Source organism: Procambarus clarkii, chromosome 3 (assembly GCF_040958095.1).
Source record: "Procambarus clarkii isolate CNS0578487 chromosome 3, FALCON_Pclarkii_2.0, whole genome shotgun sequence".
Lineage (NCBI taxonomy): Eukaryota > Metazoa > Arthropoda > Malacostraca > Decapoda > Cambaridae > Procambarus > Procambarus clarkii.
Window position 1 is genome coordinate 20258703 of NC_091152.1, and position 19694 is coordinate 20278396.

The 19694-nt window shown below is 49.0% G+C and overlaps 2 protein-coding genes and 1 long non-coding RNA gene across 3 annotated transcripts; 1 reads left to right on the forward strand and 2 right to left on the reverse strand.

The window, feature by feature from the left end:
- Nucleotides 1–2320: 2320 nt before the first annotated feature.
- LOC138367871 (collagen alpha-1(I) chain-like) lies at nt 2321–8641 on the reverse strand. The gene is made up of 4 exons (XM_069329928.1): nt 8498–8641; nt 5098–8114; nt 4646–4767; nt 2321–3873 (listed from the first exon to the last, which is right to left on the reverse strand). The coding sequence occupies exons 1-2, from the start codon at nt 8520–8522 to the stop codon at nt 5191–5193; spliced, it is 2949 nt and encodes a 982-aa protein (XP_069186029.1). The 5' UTR covers nt 8523–8641; the 3' UTR covers nt 2321–3873; nt 4646–4767; nt 5098–5190.
- LOC138367872 (uncharacterized) lies at nt 7167–17815 on the forward strand. The gene is made up of 3 exons (XR_011229432.1): nt 7167–7300; nt 7454–7516; nt 17743–17815. It is a non-coding gene; the product is annotated as an uncharacterized lncRNA (long non-coding RNA).
- LOC123760842 (collagen alpha-1(I) chain-like) lies at nt 12673–18991 on the reverse strand. Its single transcript, XM_045746620.2, has 4 exons — nt 18841–18991; nt 15438–18454; nt 14986–15107; nt 12673–14211 (listed from the first exon to the last, which is right to left on the reverse strand). Exons 1-2 carry the CDS (start codon nt 18863–18865, stop codon nt 15531–15533), a joined length of 2949 nt encoding a protein of 982 aa, XP_045602576.2. The 5' UTR covers nt 18866–18991; the 3' UTR covers nt 12673–14211; nt 14986–15107; nt 15438–15530.
- Nucleotides 18992–19694: the final 703 nt, after the last annotated feature.

The window sequence follows — 19694 nt, forward strand, 5'->3', positions numbered from 1 at the left end:
GGCCTCACCGCAGTTGAGGCAACGAGCCTGGGGAGAAGTGCACTCCGACTTAGAGTGACCTTCGCCACCACACAAAGGACAGAGAGAGATAGTCCCGGAGCAGCGGAGGGCACCATGCCCAAACCTCCAGCACTTGTTGCAGAGCCGAGGAGAAGGAATGTACTCCTGGACAGAGCACCTGGCACCAGCAAGAATGACAGAGGGTGGAAGGGTCCTACCATCAAAGGTAATCTTCACAACCCGGAGGGGTTGACGGCGACTACCACGAGGGGGACGAGTAAACGTGTCCACCTGGAGAATAGAATGGCCCTGGGCAGCGAGGATATGTCGAATATCATCGTGGCAGTCGCGCAGGTCCCGAACACCGGTTGCAACATGGGGCGGGAGCAAAATAGTGCCAACACTGGCATTCAACCGAGCGTTCTTCAAGACCCGAACGGGGGTCTCGCCAAGGCAGGATAAGGCAGCCAAGCGGGAAGCAGCATCCTGAGAAGGAGCAGCAACGACACGTGTACCGAGACGAGTGGGGTTGAAAGTAATAGAGGCATCCACGGAATCAATGAGATGTCGATGAAGGGAGAAATCGTCAGGAGGCGCAGAATCAAGAGGGAGGAGATCAAAATATTTGGCCCACGAAGAGGGACCAAACAAGGCTTGATAGGTAGCAGAACTGGAAGGAATCGAGCGAGGGCGGCCGTGACGAGGACGGCGGTGAGAACCCCCAGAGAGAGAGGGGTTAAAAGGCGCAGTAGTTACAACTAGAGAAGGAGCCGCGCCAGGGGACGAGGTAGTCACCACTGGGGGCTTGGGGCTCGACCCAACCACAGAGGAGGGAGGGGAGCCAGGGGAAGGAGTCAGAGAGGCCAAAGGAGGAGCAAGGTCGGGGCCCAATGCAGCGGAGGCTACAGAGCCCGGTCTTCCAATACGGACCGACTCGGGGGCTTGGTCGCCCACCCCACGAGCCTGAGAAGGTAAGCCAGAAGCAGCCGAAACAGGGGTTATCTTGACGAAAAGAAGAATTCACTCACGAATGTGCCCCCACACCCACCATGGAGCCACAATTAGAGGCAGGACACCCAACAAGAAGCTATCGCCGATCTTGTCGGGGCCTCCTAGGGGTGCGTCGTGAGTATACGCCCCACAAACGCCACCTTAAGAAACCGACAGTCCGTCGAGATCGGGTTCAGTGACGAAGTGGGGATTGACAATAAAAGGTTCCCCTCTCTCTCGACGTCGGGTACTGCAGTTCTACGGGTGCATGAGTATGCCTCCTCAAGCACCTGGGCGTCAAAGTAGAAGAAGGCCATGGAAGAACTAGAACGAGCAAAAGGTCGGCAGGAAACGGCAAGCAGATAGAAGAGAGGGGAGAAAAACGAAACAGAAGGAAAAGGAAAAGGTGCCCAGCAGAATTGGAGAGGACGGCAGCAGGAGCACAAGGCTAGAAAAGGACAGAGGACTGTCCTAAGGAGCATCACACTCCGGCAGCCGCCCACGAAGCCCCCACACGGCGACAACGAGCTGAGCGGGGAGGGGGAAAGCGGGACCAAACAAGGCCTGGTACGCATCAGTATGGGGAGGGATCGCGCAAGTGCGGCCATGGCGTGGACGGCGTCGAGATCCACCAGAGAGAAGGGGGTTAAAACGCATTGTCACAATGAGAGTGAGCCGTGCGAGGGGAAAGAGGTGGTCACCACTGGGGGGAGTGACTCGAACCAACCACAGTGGAGGGAGGGAGAGCAGAGGGAAGTAGTCAGGATGGTCAAAGGAGGAGCAAGGTTGGGGCCCAATGCAGCGGGATGAGACGGAACGGAATGAGACGAGAAACTACTTTCATTCTCGAATGGCCCCCCACACTCACCACGGTGCCACATTTAGAGGCAGGACACAGATGCGAGATGTTGCCGATCTTGCCGGGGCTCCCTAGGGGTGCGTCGTGGGTATATGCTCCACAAACGCCACCTTAAGAACCGTCGAGATCGGGTTAAGTGACGAAAAGAGCGTTGACAATAAAAGGGTTCCCTTGCTCGAGCCGTTTGGTACTACAGTTCTACAGGTGCAAGAATATGCCGCCTCAAACACCCGGGCATCAAAACAAAAGGCCAAAAAGAATCAAAACAGGCAAAAGGTCGGTGGGAAATGACAATTGGAAAGGAGAAAAAGATAAGGAAAAGGGAAAGTCGTCCAACAGAACTCGTGAGGACAGCAGCAGGAGCATAAGGCCACAGAAGCACTGTACCAAGGAGCATCACTCCAACATCCGCCCACCAAGCCCCCTCACAGCAGCAAGCCAGATAGGGATGGGATGTTAAATAAACAAGCATTCTGTAAAGTACTTTATTTCGAAGTACATAAAGTAAATAAATGTTCTGGCACTTGTACATTTGTAACAAAGGTAATTTTTAGAGCAGCTCAAGGCACTCTTAAACTAAAAATTTAATAATTAAAAATTTAAAGACCAGCGTACAAGATCAAACAATTTGCTCTACCAATAAAGTCAACTATAAATTCTTTTTCCATTTCAGTATTGGCACAACTCTCAATTTCTACTAAACATTTCACATTAGTCTGCCTAGTAGATGACTGCTCACTAGAGATTTGCACATTTACTCTATATTCACAAGTTTAGCCGACGTATTTCAATAAGTACAATATCTACCAGCATCGACCATAGAAGACTAGAATTAAGTAGTCTTCCATCATACTTTGAAAAGGTATTTGATGTTTTACTTTAATCTAACGCAAAGAATTTTAGTGAAGCACTTACAGGTCTGCTGGCTACATGCCGGCCGTCAATGCTATAGACTATGATGTTTACATTCTAAATCAATTTATATCTACACTATACCAGCCAGCAATGTGTAGCAATTACAAAAGTACATTTTACAATGCTTTCTAAACCATGACTAACATGACATCACAAATACATTGTCTGCTCACAAGGAACCCTGGAAACCATGTAGAGAATAATTATGTCTGATTAAGACCTTAGAGCAGGAATCTACTAGTTCCTTTATGTGACCCGACAGGGTTGTGAATCACATTGTACCGTGCGGCAGGAAGCGCATGCTAGACTATAGTGCACTTAAAAACCTTGTTATATCCGAATAATTCAGTATTTTTAAAGGTAATTGGTAAAACAAGTTACTAAAATACATGATAGCAAGAGAAATTTGAGCGGACTAAAATTACACAATGTAATGTATTTTTTCTAGGAACAGCATTGCTGTATTTAAAATATGAAGGTTATTGCTGTATTTAAAATATGAACAGTCGAACCACTGTCTTTCTCCTTCATGCATTTGGGCAAAATGTATAAACTCCCAAATGCCAGATAATGGACACTAAAGACACTCAAGATGCCAAATACAGTTAAAATGACCTGTGGAAGAGGCACGAGTTATAGTTTAAGTTCTTCCTCCACACCTTAGGCTAGAAAAGGCTTTTTAGCCTCTAAACTGCCCATTTGTCCACATACTTCCCTATTGCCCCAGTGACACATTACACTTAAACCCTTAAAGTGCTAAGGAGGGAGAGGTTAACAAATGTTAAAATTAAAAATCTGAATCCTACTTTGGGTTCACTTTACAATAAAATACCAATAAAATGTCAAGCACGAGCTCTTAAAATCTTGTCGATTAGTCTTATTGGAGATCCTACTAGGTTTGAAAGTTTTGATAACTATGGCGTCTAGCCATTTTTCAAAATCTTTCTTCTGAGCCAATCATGTGTTTATACCAAGTTCCCTTCTCCAAACCAACAAAGAAAATCTGCCTTGACAGGCATCACGTTCTCCAATGCCACAGACTTGGTAAGTTTTGTCCATCTGAAGTTCTTGCAGCATCAAGTTCTCCCACAAACGGCCAGTGTTACATGCTGAAACATTATAATAATGACTTATTTAAATGACCACAAAACATTTAAATATTAAGTTCCTTTGTTAAAAAAGTATATAGTCGACCCGGGAACCACCGATTACACCCGTTATCGCACTTGCTTATAGTCTATTTGGCTTATTCACAAGTGCATGCGAGACTAATTTATGATATTTGGTTTACCTTTAAATTCTGAGTAGAAAATACTGATCGAACCTAACCTTAGTAGGTTAAGATTACAGTTAGTACTGAACCTATACTTATATTGATATTACAGCTTTTTAAAAATAGCTAAACTAAAATATTTAAATAAATTTTAAAGCAATTCATGATATTGTCAAATTTTGTACAAAATCTATTGTTTAATAAAACAGGAAGACTTTGCATCTAAAAAAAATATAGATTTGAATAAGTCACATATATACTTATTTACAAGCCAAATAGTGATTAAGCAATAAGTCATATGTGCCGTCTAGTGGGTCGACTGGTTACCCCATATATATTTAAGAAAAAATTGCAATTACGAGTAAATCATATACAGGCCAGTCATATATATAAAGTATTTGTTCAGAAAATTAGAATAAGCCTCCCCTTTATTATGAAAATATCAGGGGGCCCCAACAAGAAATTTATAGCCTAGTGGACCGAAGTTACTCGGTTACAAAAGTTTTCCCAAAATAGGAAGCTAGAGCCAAAATAGCCAAGACAAGAATTGGTTCACCACAACGCGATATTTAATCTAGTTTGAAACAGTTGCCACAAAGAATACTTACAAGTCTCAAGAACCGATGGCAGGTACTTGGCCGTTTATTATACCAGTAATTTCCAGTAAATTTATCTGGAACATCACTATTGAAGCTTTTCTTTGGCAATTCATTGCTCAGGCGAAACAAAACTGGTGAAAAAAAAAAATAAGTGGAGAAACTTATAGAAAAAACATTTGTGCAGAATCTAGTTCCCACCCTCCCCCTGAATACAAGAAAGAAACCATATTCTTCAAATCTTGGCAAAGCCACTATTTCTATTTAAAATATGCTAGGCATCTAAACCCTAAAAAAATTAAAAAGTTACTTTACAAAAGGCTCCACTACTTGGCCCAAGTCAATTTTTCTTCATCCAATATTGTAACTTATGCCTTTAGTTAGCAACCATTTCTAATTGGATAAGAAAACTGGTTACAAACTTTTTAACTTCCTATAATTGAAAGTTCACTGTATAATCTTACCTTTTTTATGCACTTCAGCAGTTAAGAACTTTAGCCACAGGAAGATCACCGTTTATTCCATCTAGCATAGTTCATTTTCTTGGGCTGTGGCCTCTAATCATCTACACTAGAATCTGAATACTCTAGTAGTGGAGGACTTGGCAATGGTACTGGTCCTCCAATGAGCAACAGAGTCACGAAGAGGAGGCGTGAGCGCCAATGCCAATGCTGACTGGACAACGAGTCACTGGTTTGTGAAGGTGGAGTTCTATCCATTAATGGCTCTTGTGGTGTAGACGCTTGCTCAGGCACGACAGGAGCCCGAGCCTCATCATTGAATAAAATGTTCCTAGCAGAAGATTGTCTCATAATTATCTCTACATAATAATCTATTATTTGTAAAGGTGTAAAGGATTGAGAGGCACTGCTCTGAGTGCTGTTACCTGGAGAGAAATCCCCCAATCCAGCGGGTCGCTCCCGGCTCCCAGGCCTGGCGGCACTCTGGTGCCTAACAGGAGAATCCACCACGCCGGGTGTCAAGGGGGCACAGGGGTACCGATCTGCGACTACAGGACCGGTCATATGCCGCTCCCTAATGTCAGGCCCAGCGGCGTGCCGCTCCCGGCCCCGAGACCCAGTGGCATCCCCAACCAGAGGCCCGGCGGCGTCCCCATCATCTGCCAAAGGCTCTGCGGTGTGCCGCTCCCGGCTCCCAGGCCCGGCGGCGTCCCCATCCTCTGCCAAAGGCCCGGCGGTGTCCCCATCATCTGCCAAAGGCTCTGCGGTGTGCCGCTTCCGGCTCCCAGGCCTGGCGGCACTCTGGTGCCTAACAGGAGAATCCACCACGCCGGGTGTCAAGGGAGCACAGGGGTACCGATCTGCAACCACAGGACCAGTCATGTGCCGCTCCCGTATGCGAGGCCCAGCGGCGTGCCGCTCCCGACACCCAGTGGCATCCCCGGCTAGAGGCCCGGCGGCGTCCCCATCCTCGGCCAGAGGCCCGGCGGCGTCCCCATCCTCGGCCAGAGGCCCGGCGGCGTCCCCATCCTCGGCCAGAGGCCCGGCGGCGTCCCCATCCTCGGCCAGAGGCCCGGCGGCGTCCCCATCCTCGGCCAGAGGCCCGGCGGCGTCCCCATCCTCGGCCAGAGGCCCGGCGGCGTCCCCATCCTCGGCCAGAGGCCCGGCGGCGTCCCCATCCTCGGCCAGAGGCCCGGCGGTGTCCCCATCCTCGGCCAGAGGCCCGGCGGTGTCCCCATCCTCGGCCAGAGGCCCGGCGGTGTCCCCATCCTCGGCCAGAGGCCCGGCGGTGTCCCCATCCTCGGCCAGAGGCCCGGCGGTGTCCCCATCCTCGGCCAGAGGCCTGGCAGCGTGCCGCTTCCGGCTCCCAGGCCCGGCAGCACTCGGGTGCCTAACAGGAGAACAATCTACCACGCTGGTAGTCAAGGGAGCACAGGGGTACCGATCTGCAACCACAGGACCAGTCATGTGCCGCTCCCTGATGCGAGGCCCAGCGGTGTGCCACTCCCTGCCCAGAGACCCAGTGGCATCCCCGGCTAGACGCCCGGCGGCGTCCCCATCCTCGGCCAGAGGCCCGGCGGCGTCCCCATCATCTGCCAAAGGCCTGGCGGCGTGCCGCTTCCGGCTCGCTGGCCTGGCAACACTCGGGTGACTAACAGGAGAACAATCCACCACGCCGGTTGTCAAGGGAGCACAGGGGTACCGATCTGCGACTACAGGACCAGTCATATGCGGCTCCCTGCCCCGTGACCCAGCGGCATCCCCGGCCAGAAGCCCGGCGGCGTGCCGCTCCCGAGACCCAGTGGCATCCCCGGCCAGAGGCCCGGCGGCGTCCCCATCCTCTGCCAGAAGCCCAGCAGCGTCCCCGGCCGCAGGCGCGGCAGCAACAGTCGGGCGCCGAACTCGTCGCTTACGACCACGCTTGCGTCTATCAGACTTTCCAGGCTTCGTTGACACAGTCGAGAGAGTTTCCTCCCGCTTTTGCAAGGCAGCTGGGTTATCCGCCTTTGCATGTTTCTTAATCTTTGCGAGTACTCCAGGGGCCCCAGCGCCAGCCTCCCCAGGTCCAGGGGCCCCGGCGCCGCCCCCCGAAGTTCCAGAATCCCCAGTACCACCACCGGAGGCCCCAGCACCAGTGGCCCCAGCACCAGAGGCACCAGTGTCCCCAGCACCACCAGAGGCACCAGTGTCCCCAGCACCACCAGAGGCACCAGTGTCCCCAGCACCACCAGAGGCACCAGTGGCCCCAGCACCACCAGAGGCACCAGTGGCCCCAGCACCACCAGAGGCACCAGTGGCCCCAGCACCACCAGAGGCACCAGCACCGGAGGCACCAGCACCGGAGGCCTCAGCATCAGAGGCCCCAGCACCACCAGTGGCCCCAGCACCACCAGAGGCACCAGTGGCCCCAGCACCACCAGAGGCACCAGTGGCCCCAGCACCACCACCAGAGGCCCCAGCACCGGAGGCCTCAGCATCTAACAGCTGATTAGTGCTCGTGTTCTGTCCAGGAACCAAATTATCACGCACTTCAACTTCACCGTACGCGTCTTCGTCAGCATCATGCCAGTCGTCAGGGTCGAGGCCTGAAACGGACTCCAGCCAACACCTAGACGCGTCGTTCCGAGACGACATCGATTCTGCATCCTGCCAAACCTGGATATCGTTTTTCCAGGTGTTAAGTAGTTCACTTGGGGACTCGTAGCGTGTCTCCAGGCCACTTTCCATCATATCTCTGTAGTCGCAATTATCTGCACGATGGACTGCATTCAAGTTATTCTTTGTAGATTCATCTTCAATTTTATTAGTTTGTGTCAGTAAGCAATTTTCTAAAATATTTCCTTCCATTCTTGTCTTTTCAAGACTTATGCCTTTAATACTTTTAAAACCTTCCACGGTTTGGAGTAGCTGCCCTGGTTCTAACAATCCTATGGACTCTTCGAAGTTAAATAACTTTTGTCTCTTAAATACATTTTGTAGTCTACTGTCCAAGCGTCCACGAATACCCGTCAAGGGTGATTCTGCAAGATAAAAATTACTATAGATTAACTTCATACAAACCATGAAGGTAAGAATTAAGTTTTCTTTTAACCCGATAAGTTTATTTACCTTTGCTAGGTCTGAATTATCCTGCCGAACTAAATTGTTCGCTCACATCCCACGTTAGATAAATACATTTAAAAATTACCCTTTTAATCAATCAAAACTTTACTTACGATGCATGGAAGTATTATTTGATTCAGGTAATATTTATTTCAATGTAATTACCCCGACATCCCACCGAGGAAACCATCACTTGACAAGTACAGCTGTAACCGTCACGTAGGGTGACGACTAGTTAACCTAAGTATATTGTACCCAGCACATCATACCTCTTGTATAAATATCAGCAGCAACAACTTACCATTACGAAGGACTAAAATACACATGTTAAAATAGGATTCCAACGGTTGCTGGAGAATAAAAGCCCAAGGATGAGCGAGGGACAGAGAGCTCCAACAAGTGTCTCCACTGTACTCTCGGGAAGAAGTGTACAGACCAACGCTGACCACCAGCGAGGACAACAATTAAAGTAAGCGGTAAATAAACTGTGTGATGATCTGCGTCACGTGGCCACTTTCTGGTTTTGCCCTCAATCAATAGATGGCGCTGTCGACGGACCTGTCACCACAGTCAAATCAGAAGCTTTATTCCCTAAATGGTTGTACATTTATAATTAAGAAAGTTTATATAATATTACAGTACATTAATTACATGCCATAATAACATTATAGCAAGTAGACATTGTCGTTATCAGAATCTTAAACTGTATTACAGATGGCGACACACCAGAGATTTGTACAGTTGAACAAAGACTTTCTTTTCCTTAAGTCAAACGTTGGTTTTACTATTCCCAGGGTTTGGTTGGCCATTATATTTAGTGTCTACCTTTTGGGCAACTTTTAAAGCCAACAGGCTTACAGAGACAAGCCGCCTGTAGAGAGCCAGCAGGCTTACAGAGACAAGCCGCCCGTAGAGAGCCAGCAGGCTTACAGAGACAAGCCGCCTGTAGAGAGCCAGCAGGCTTACAGAGACAAGCCGCCTGTAGAGAGCCAGCAGGCTTACAGAGACAAGCCGCCTGTAGAGTAAAAAGGGCGGGAATGGAAGCCGTGTGATAGTAAAGACGAGAATCGCCCCTTGGCCGCAAAGCAGGAATTATTACCTGTAGCAATTGCTATTGTAGACGAGTTTGGGATATTGTAACCTTTACATGTTTGGGTGACATTATTCAAAGAGTTTAGTTTGTTGTTTAATAGTCATGGGTACAACAGTCTGATATTGTAAGTGTAATGACGTGTTATGAGAGCTGAGACGAGGCCTGGAGCAGACGGCAGAGTGAGACCGGGGGTGGGGTGTGTAGAGCTCCGATGCGGGACGGGAGCGAGTCTTCTCTGTGGCCAGGCTGTAGCATCTTGCAAGAGTAAGAAACTAGACTCGAGTGTTAAATTGTTGCTGGTGAATGTGATGGTGTTGAACATCCCAAGTATGTACAGAACGTCAGTCACTGAACCGCTGCTGGTGTAAGACCGTCGACGCTCCTGTTGTTGTTGTTGTCTTAGATTCAGCTACTCAGAACAAAAAGTTCCAAGCAGCGCGGGCTATGGTGAGCCCGTAAGTGGAGGCTCTTCGGAGCCATTATCTGTATCAATAGCTGATACTAGAGATCTGGGGATGGATGATGAAGGGTCTTCATGGTGGTTTTCAGCCCTGGAGGGCTGGCTGTATTAGTTATGGAGCTGGTGGGGTTAGTGTAGACCTCTAGGTTTTCCGTTTTTTCTTTGAATGAGACTTTGGCTGAGCCGTGCTGTCGTCGGAGTTTCACGAGGTGGTCTCCATGAGAAGTTCTTGTACGGAGTAGGTGTATTTGTGGTGCGGCGGTTACGAGTTAGAAGAGGACGGGTTACGACCTGCAACGTGTCCGCCACAAGAGTACCACGGGGGTAAAGGACCGGCGAGACATCAGGAACGAACTTACCCGCAATCTTGCGGACACGCTTCCATATCTGCGGCAGAGGAGTTTCGGACGTAATGGTGGAAACATGAGACTTCCAACACTCACGCTTAGCTGTACGAATGGTCAGCGTCGAAGATGGTCTCATGAGAAAGGAGGAGGGCGCGAGGGAGAGGTCAGAGAGCAGCACGGAGGGTAAATAGGTTGTAGTCCGCCTTAGTAAACTGCCACCTAGGGAAGGAGAGGGGAGGGTGAAGAGAAAAAGGCAACAAGGATGGGGAAAATGGTTACTGCAATGGAGATCATCAAGAACCCGAAACGTGAAAAACATGTAAAGAGACGACGAGCAGAGAGAAAGATCAAGACAGGAAAGGGTGCGAGACCGAGAGTCCAAATGAGTGAGCTCACGAGAATTCAGAAGAGACAGGGAGGAAGAGAGGATGAACGGTTTGAGAAGGCGACCCCGGGTGTTTGTCAGGCTATGGCCCCAGAGGGAATGTCGACAATTGAAATCACCCAGCAGGAGCACCGGCTCTGGCAAAGAGTCCGTTGGGTGCTTAAGATCGGGAAGAAAAAGCGGGACATTTGGAGGGAGATAAAGGGAACGTACCATTTACGCACAAAGACACGTGCAACAGAACATTGGAGAGGCGACAGAAAAAGCAAAGGGGGACGAACGGAACATCAGAACGAGTCAAGAGAGCGGAGAAGAGGAACGGGTGGGGGGGGGGGGGAGAGAAAGGAATAGTCACGGAAGCGACCAGGACGAGCACCAAGCATCGGCTCCTGGAGACAGACACAAAGGGGCGAAAACTTCGAAATCCGAAGTTGGCATAATATTCACGAATATTCCATTGAAGAATAGACATCGACAAGAAGAGAAAGGACAGCAACAGAGGACAATGGAGCGAGTGTGTCGGAGGCAGGGGGCGAGGAAGAATGTGAAGCCTTCTTACCCGCCGGGGAGGAGAGAGAGGAGACAGGCTTATGGTTCCGACTCAAAGAGACCGGCATCCCAGCAATGTACCGGGCAACAGATTCAAGCGTCTCACCAGGAGCAGCAGAACGATTGCAAACACGATGGCCGCTGGGAGAGTGATGGACATCAGCTCGCACTAACAGGCGGCGTGGGGAGCTAAGAGATGGGGGAGAAGGATGGGAAGGAGGATAGGAGGGAGACGAAGAAGACAGGAGACGAGATAGACTGGGCAGAAAGGGGAACCCCCAGACAGAACCATGAGGGGGACTAGCGTAGAACTGAAAGGAACAGAGGCGGCGGCGGTGGGCGTGTCTGAGTCTAAGGCCAGGAAACGATTGAGAGACTGAGGAAGGCGAAGGGACTGATGGCAACGATCACGAGGGGGACGAGTAAATGTATCTACCTGGAGGACAGAATGGCCTTTGGCTTCGAGGATATACCAATCATCACCGTGACAGTTCTGCAGATTCCTAACACCGGTCGCAACATGGGGTGGGAGGAGAAGTGCCAACACCGGCATTCAACAGAGCGATCTTTGAGACCCGAGCAGGGGTCTTGCCACGGCAGGACAAGGCGGCCAAGCAGGTTGCTGCATCCTGAAAAGGAGCAGCAACAAATGTACAGAGACTGGTGGGGTTGAAAGTAACAGGCATCTACTGAATCAACGAGGTGTCTATGGAGGAAGAAATCAGGTGGTGTAGAACCCAGAGGGAGGAGATCAAAGTATTTGGCCCACGAAGCGGGACCAAACAAGGCCTGGTACGCATCAGTATGGGGAGGGATCGCGCAAGTGCGGCCATGGAGTGGACTGCGTTGAGATCCACCAGAGAGAAGGGGGTTAAAACGCATTGTCACAATGAGAGCGAGCCGTGCGAGGGGAAAGAGGTGGTCACCACTGGGGGGAGTGTGACTCGAACCAACCACAGAGGAGGGAGGGAGAGCAGAGGGAAGTAGTCAGGATGGTCAAAGGAGGAGCAAGGTTGGGGCCCAATGCAGCGAGAGCTACAGAGCCCGGTCCGACTCGGGGGGGGGGGGGGGGGGGGACTTTGTCGCCCACCTAACGAGCAAGAAGGTACAAACGGAACAGAATGAGACACGAGACAAGAAATTATTTTCATTCACGAATGGGCCCCCATCCCCCCCACACTCACCACGGAGCCACATTTAGAGGCAGGACACAGATGCGAGATGTTGCCGGGGCTCCCTAGAGGTGCGTCGTGAGTATACGCCCCACAAACGCCACCTTAAGAACCGTCAGTCCGTCGAGATCGGGTTAAGTGACGAAAAGAGCATTGACAATAAAAGGGTTCCCTCGCTCGAGCCGTTTGGTACTACAGTTCTACGGGTGCAAGAATATGCCGCCTCAAACACCCGGGCATCAAAACAAAAGGCCAAAAAGAATCAAAACAGGCAAAAGGTCGGTGGGAAATGACAATTGGAAAGGAGAAAAAGATAAGGGAAAGTCATCCAACAGAATTCGTGAGGACAGCAGCAGGAGCATAAGGCCACAGAAGCACTGTACCAAGGAGCATCACTCCAACATCCGCCCACCAAGCCCCCTCACAGCAGCAGCGAGCCAGATAGGGACGGGATGTTAAATAAACAAGCATTCTGTAAAGTACTTTATTTCGAAGTACATAAAGTAAATAAATGTTCTGGCACTTGTACATTTGTAACAAAGGTAATTTTTAGAGCAGCTCAAGGCACTCTTAAACTAAAAATTTAAAAGACCAGCGTACAAGATCAAACAATTTGCTCTACCAATAAAGTAGACTATAAATTCTTGTTCCATTTCAGTATTGGCACAACTCTCAATTTCTACTAAACATTTCACATTAGTCTGCCTAGTAGATGACCACTCACTAGAGATTTGCACATTTACTCTATATTCACAAGTTTAGCCGACGTATTTCAATAAGTACAATATCTACCAGCATCGACCATAGAAGACTAGAATTAAGTAGTCTTCCATCATACTTTGAAAAGGTATTTGATGTTTTACTTTAATCTAACGCAAAGAATTTTAGTGAAGCACTTACAGGTCTGCTGGCTACATGCCGGCCGTCAATGCTATAGACTATGATGTTTACATTCTAAATCAATTTATATCTACACTATACCAGCCAGCAATGTGTAGCAATTACAAAAGTACATTTTACAATGCTTTCTAAACCATGACTAACATGACATCACAAATACATTGTCTGCTCACAAGGAACCCTGGAAACCATGTAGAGAATAATTATGTCTGATTAAGACCTTAGAGCAGGAATCTACTAGTTCCTTTATGTGACCCGACAGGGTTGTGAATCACATTGTACCGTGCTGCAGGAAGCGCATGCTAGACTATAGTGCACTTAAAAACCTTGTTATATCCGAATAATTCAGTATTTTTAAAGGTAATTGGTAAAACAAGTTACTAAAATACATGATAGCAAGAGAAATTTGAGCGGACTAAAATTACACAATGTAATGTATTTTTTCTAGGAACAGCATTGCTGTATTTAAAATATGAAGGTTATTGCTGTATTTAAAATATGAACAGTCGAACCACTGTCTTTCTCCTTCATGCATTTGGGCAAAATGTATAAACTCCCAAATGCCAGATAATGGACACTAAAGACACTCAAGATGCCAAATACAGTTAAAATGACCTGTGGAAGAGGCACGAGTTATAGTTTAAGTTCTTCCTCCACACCTTAGGCTAGAAAAGGCTTTTTAGCCTCTAAACTGCCCATTTGTCCACATACTTCCCTATTGCCCCAGTGACACATTACACTTAAACCCTTAAAGTGCTAAGGAGGGAGAGGTTAACAAATGTTAAAATTAAAAATCTGAATCCTACTTTGGGTTCACTTTACAATAAAATACCAATAAAATGTCAAGCACGAGCTCTTAAAATCTTGTCGATTAGTCTTATTGGAGATCCTACTAGGTTTGAAAGTTTTGATAACTATGGCGTCTAGCCATTTTTCAAAATCTTTTTTCTGAGCCAATCATGTGTTTATACCAAGTTCCCTTCTCCAAACCAACAAAGAAAATCTGCCTTGACAGGCATCACGTTCTCCAATGCCACAGACTTGGTAAGTTTTGTCCATCTGAAGTTCTTGCAGCATCAAGTTCTCCCACAAACGGCCAGTGTTACATGCTGAAACATTATAATAATGACTTATTTAAATGACCACAAAACATTTAAATATTAAGTTCCTTTGTTAAAAAAGTGTATATAGTCGACCCGGGAACCACCGATTACACCCGTTATCGCACTTGCTTATAGTCTATTTGGCTTATTCACAAGTGCATGCGAGACTAATTTATGATATTTGGTTTACCTTTAAATTCTGAGTAGAAAATACTGATCGAACCTAACCTTAGTAGGTTAAGATTACAGTTAGTACTGAACCTATACTTATATTGATATTACAGCTTTTTAAAAATAGCTAAACTAAAATATTTAAATAAATTTTAAAGCAATTCATGATATTGTCAAATTTTGTACAAAATCTATTGTTTAATAAAACAGGAAGACTTTGCATCTAAAAAAAATATAGATTTGAATAAGTCACATATATACTTATTTACAAGCCAAATAGTGATTAAGCAATAAGTCATATGTGCCGTCTAGTGGGTCGACTGGTTACCCCATATATATTTAAGAAAAAATTGCAATTACGAGTAAATCATATACAGGCCAGTCATATATATAAAGTATTTGTTCAGAAAATTAGAATAAGCCTCCCCTTTATTATGAAAATATCAGGGGGCCCCAACAAGAAATTTATAGCCTAGTGGACCGAAGTTACTCGGTTACAAAAGTTTTCCCAAAATAGGAAGCTAGAGCCAAAATAGCCAAGACAAGAATTGGTTCACCACAACGCGATATTTAATCTAGTTTGAAACAGTTGCCACAAAGAATACTTACAAGTCTCAAGAACCGATGGCAGGTACTTGGCCGTTTATTATACCAGTAATTTCCAGTAAATTTATCTGGAACATCACTATTGAAGCTTTTCTTTGGCAATTCATTGCTCAGGCGAAACAAAACTGGTGAAAAAAAAAAATAAGTGGAGAAACTTATAGAAAAAACATTTGTGCAGAATCTAGTTCCCACCCTCCCCCTGAATACAAGAAAGAAACCATATTCTTCATATCTTGGCAAAGCCACTATTTCTATTTAAAATATGCTAGGCATCTAAACCCTAAAAAAATTAAAAAGTTACTTTACAAAAGGCTCCACTACTTGGCCCAAGTCAATTTTTCTTCATACAATATTGTAACTTATGCCTTTAGTTAGCAACCATTTCTAATTGGATAAGAAAACTGGTTACAAACTTTTTAACTTCCAATAATTGAAAGTTCACTGTATAATCTTACCTTTTTTATGCACTTCAGCAGTTAAGAACTTTAGCCACAGGAAGATCACCGTTTATTCCATCTAGCATAGTTCATTTTCTTGGGCTGTGGCCTCTAATCATCTACACTAGAATCTGAATACTCTAGTAGTGGAGGACTTGGCAATGGTACTGGTCCTCCAATGAGCAACAGAGTCACGAAGAGGAGGCGTGAGCGCCAATGCCAATGCTGACTGGACAACGAGTCACTGGTTTGTGAAGGTGGAGTTCTATCCATTAATGGCTCTTGTGGTGTAGACGCTTGCTCAGGCACGACAGGAGCCCGAGCCTCATCATTGAATAAAATGTTCCTAGCAGAAGATTGTCTCATAATTATCTCTACATAATAATCTATTATTTGTAAAGGTGTAAAGGATTGAGAGGCACTGCTCTGAGTGCTGTTACCTGGAGAGAAATCCCCCAAACCTGGTGCCAGGCCAGGCCCGGCAACGGGTCGCTCCCGGCTCTCAGGCCTGGCGGCGTGCCGCTTCCGGCTCCCAGGCCTGGCGGCACTCTGGTGCCTAACAGGAGAATCCACCACGCCGGGTGTCAAGGGGGCACAGGGGTACCGATCTGCGACTACAGGACCGGTCATATGCCGCTCCCTAATGTCAGGCCCAGCGGCGTGCCGCTCCCGGCCCAGAGACCCAGTGGCATCCCCAACCAGAGGCCCGGCGGCGTCCCCATCATCTGCCAAAGGCTCTGCGGTGTGCCGCTCCCGGCTCCCAGGCCCGGCGGCGTCCCCATCCTCTGCCAAAGGCTCGGCGGTGTGCCGCTTCCGGCTCCCAGGCCTGGCGGCACTCTGGTGCCTAACAGGAGAATCCACCACGCCGGGTGTCAAGGGAGCACAGGGGTACCGATCTGCAACCACAGGACCAGTCATGTGCCGCTCCCGTATGCGAGGCCCAGCGGCGTGCCGCTCCCGACACCCAGTGGCATCCCCGGCTAGAGGCTCGGCGGCGTCCCCATCCTCAGCCAGAGGCCCGGCGGCGTCCCCATCCTCGGCCAGAGGCCCGGCGGCGTCCCCATCCTCGGCCAGAGGCCCGGCGGTGTCCCCATCCTTGGCCAGAGGCCCGGCGGTGTCCCCATCCTTGGCCAGAGGCCCGGCGGTGTCCCCATCCTTGGCCAGAGGCCCGGCGGTGTCCCCATCCTCGGCCAGAGGCCCGGCGGTGTCCCCATCCTCGGCCAGAGGCCCGGCGGTGTCCCCATCCTCGGCCAGAGGCCCGGCGGTGTCCCCATCCTCGGCCAGAGGCCCGGCGGTGTCCCCATCCTCGGCCAGAGGCCCGGCGGTGTCCCCATCCTCGGCCAGAGGCCCGGCGGTGTCCCCATCCTCGGCCAGAGGCCTGGCAGCGTGCCGCTTCCGGCTCCCAGGCCCGGCAGCACTCGGGTGCCTAACAGGAGAACAATCTACCACGCTGGTAGTCAAGGGAGCACAGGGGTACCGATCTGCAACCACAGGACCAGTCATGTGCCGCTCCCTGATGCGAGGCCCGGCGGTGTGCCGCTCCCTGCCCAGAGACCCAGTGGCATCCCCGGCTAGACGCCCGGCGGCGTCCCCATCCTCGGCCAGAGGCCCGGCGGCGTCCCCATCATCTGCCAAAGGCCTGGCGGCGTGCCGCTTCCGGCTCGCTGGCCTGGCAACACTCGGGTGACTAACAGGAGAACAATCCACCACGCCGGTTGTCAAGGGAGCACAGGGGTACCGATCTGCGACTACAGGACCAGTCATATGCGGCTCCCTGCCCCGTGACCCAGCGGCATCCCCGGCCAGAAGCCCGGCGGCGTGCCGCTCCCGAGACCCAGTGGCATCCCCGGCCAGAGGCCCGGCGGCGTCCCCATCCTCTGCCAGAGGCCCAGCAGCGTCCCCGGCCGCAGGCGCGGCAGCAACAGTCGGGCGCCGAACTCGTCGCTTACGACCACGCTTGCGTCTATCAGACTTTCCAGGCTTCGTTGACACAGTCGAGAGAGTTTCCTCCCGCTTTTGCAAGGCAGCTGGGTTATCCGCCTTTGCATGTTTCTTATTCTTTGCGAGTACTCCAGGGGCCCCGGCACCAGCCTCCCCAGGTCCAGGGGCCCCGGCGCCAGCCTCCCCAGGTCCAGGGGCCCCGGCATCGCCCCCCGAAGTTCCAGAATCCCCAGTACCACCACCGGAGGCCCCAGCACCAGTGGCCCCAGCACCAGAGGCACCAGAGGCACCAGCAGCACCAGAGGCACCAGTGTCCCCAGCACCACCAGAGGCACCAGTGTCCCCAGCACCACCAGAGGCACCAGTGGCCCCAGCACCAGAGGCACCAGTGGCCCCAGCACCACCAGAGGCACCAGCACCGGAGGCCTCAGCACCAGAGGCCCCAGCACCACCAGTGGCCCCAGCACCACCAGAGGCACCAGTGGCCCCAGCACCACAGGCACCAGTGGCCCCAGCACCACCACCGGCCCCAGCACCGGAGGCCTCAGCATCTAACAGCTGATTAGTGCTCGTGTTCTGTCCAGGAACCAAATTATCACGCACTTCAACTTCACCGTACGCGTCTTCGTCAGCATCATGCCAGTCGTCAGGGTCGAGGCCTGAAACGGACTCCAGCCAACACCTAGACGCGTCGTTCCGAGACGACATCGATTCTGCATCCTGCCAAACCTGGATATCGTTTTTCCAGGTGTTAAGTAGTTCACTTGGGTACGCGTAGCGTGTCTCCAGGCCACTTTCCATCATATCTCTGTAGTCGCAATTATCTGCACGATGGACTGCATTCAAGTTATTCTTTGTAGATTCATCTTCAATTTTATTAGTTTGTGTCAGTAAGCAATTTTCTAAAATATTTCCTTCCATTCTTGTCTTTTCAAGACTTATGCCTTTAATACTTTTAAAACCTTCCATGGTTTGGAGTAGCTGCCCTGGTTCTAACAATCCTATGGACTCTTCGAAGTTAAATAACTTTTGTCTCTTAAATACATTTTGTAGTCTACTGTCCAAGCGTCCACGAATACCCGTCAAGGGTGATTCTGCAAGATAAAAATTACTATAGATTAACTTCATACAAACCATGAAGGTAAGAATTAAGTTTTCTTCTTTTAACCCGATAAGTTTATTTACCTTTGCTAGGTCTGAATTATCCTGCCGAACTAAATTGTTCGCTCACATCCCACGTTAGATAAATACATTTAAAAATTACCCTTTTAATCAATCAAAACTTTACTTACGATGCATGGAAGTATTATTTGATTCAGGTAATATTTATTTCAATGTAATTACCCCGACATCCCACCGAGGAAACCATCACTTGACAAGTACAGCTGTAACCGTCACGTAGGGTGACGACTAGTTAACCTAAGTATATTGTACCCAGCACATCATACCTCTTGTATAAATATCAGCAGCAACAACTTACCATTACGAAGGACTAAAATACACATCTTAAAATAGGATTCCAACGGTTGCTGGAGAATAAAAGGCCTAAGGATGAGCGAGGGGCAGAGAGCTCCAACAAGTGTCTCCACTGTACTCTCGGGAAGAAGTGTACAGACCAACGCTGACCACCAGCGAGGACAACAATTAAAGTAAGCGGTAAAGAAACTGTGTGATGATCTGCGTCACGTGGCCACTTTCTGTTTTTGCCCTCAATCAATAGATGGCGCTGTCGATGGACCTGTCACCACAGTCAAATTAGAAGCTTTATTCCCTAAATGATTTATAATTAAGAAAGTTTATATAATATTACAGTACATTAATTACATGTCATAATAACATTATAGCAAGTAGACATTGTCATTATCAGAATCTTAAACTGTATTACAGATGGTGAAACATCAGAGATTTGTACAGTTGAACAAGGACTTTCTTTTCCTTAAGTCAAACGTTGGTTTTACTATTCCCAGGGTTTGGTTGGCCATTATTTTCAGGTTCTACCTTTTGGGCAACTTTTAAAGCCAGCAGGCTTACAGAGACAAGCCGCCTGTAGAGAGCCAGCAGGCTTACAGAGCCAAGCCGCCTGTAGAGAGCCAGCAGGCTTACAGAGACAAGCCGCCTGTAGAGAGCCAGCAGGATTACAGAGACAAGCCGCCTGTAGAGTAAAAAGAGCGGGAAAGGAAGCCGTGTGACAGTATAGGCGAGAATCGCCCCTTGGCATCAAAGCAGGAATTATTACCTGTAGCAATTGCCATTGTAGACGAGTTTGGGATATTGTAACCTATACATGTTTGGGTGACATTACCAAAGAGTTTAGTTTGTTGTTTAATAGACACG

Excerpts from the sequence above, each read along its gene's own strand:
- LOC123760842 (XM_045746620.2), bottom strand. The coding sequence starts at position 18,865 with ATGTGTATTTTAGTCCTTCGTAATG. Across the intron at positions 18,455-18,840 it reads TATTTTAGTCCTTCGTAATG|AATCACCCTTGACGGGTATT; the intron begins GTAAGTTGTTGC and ends TTTATCTTGCAG.
- LOC138367871 (XM_069329928.1), bottom strand. The coding sequence starts at position 8,522 with ATGTGTATTTTAGTCCTTCGTAATG. Across the intron at positions 8,115-8,497 it reads TATTTTAGTCCTTCGTAATG|AATCACCCTTGACGGGTATT; the intron begins GTAAGTTGTTGC and ends TTTATCTTGCAG.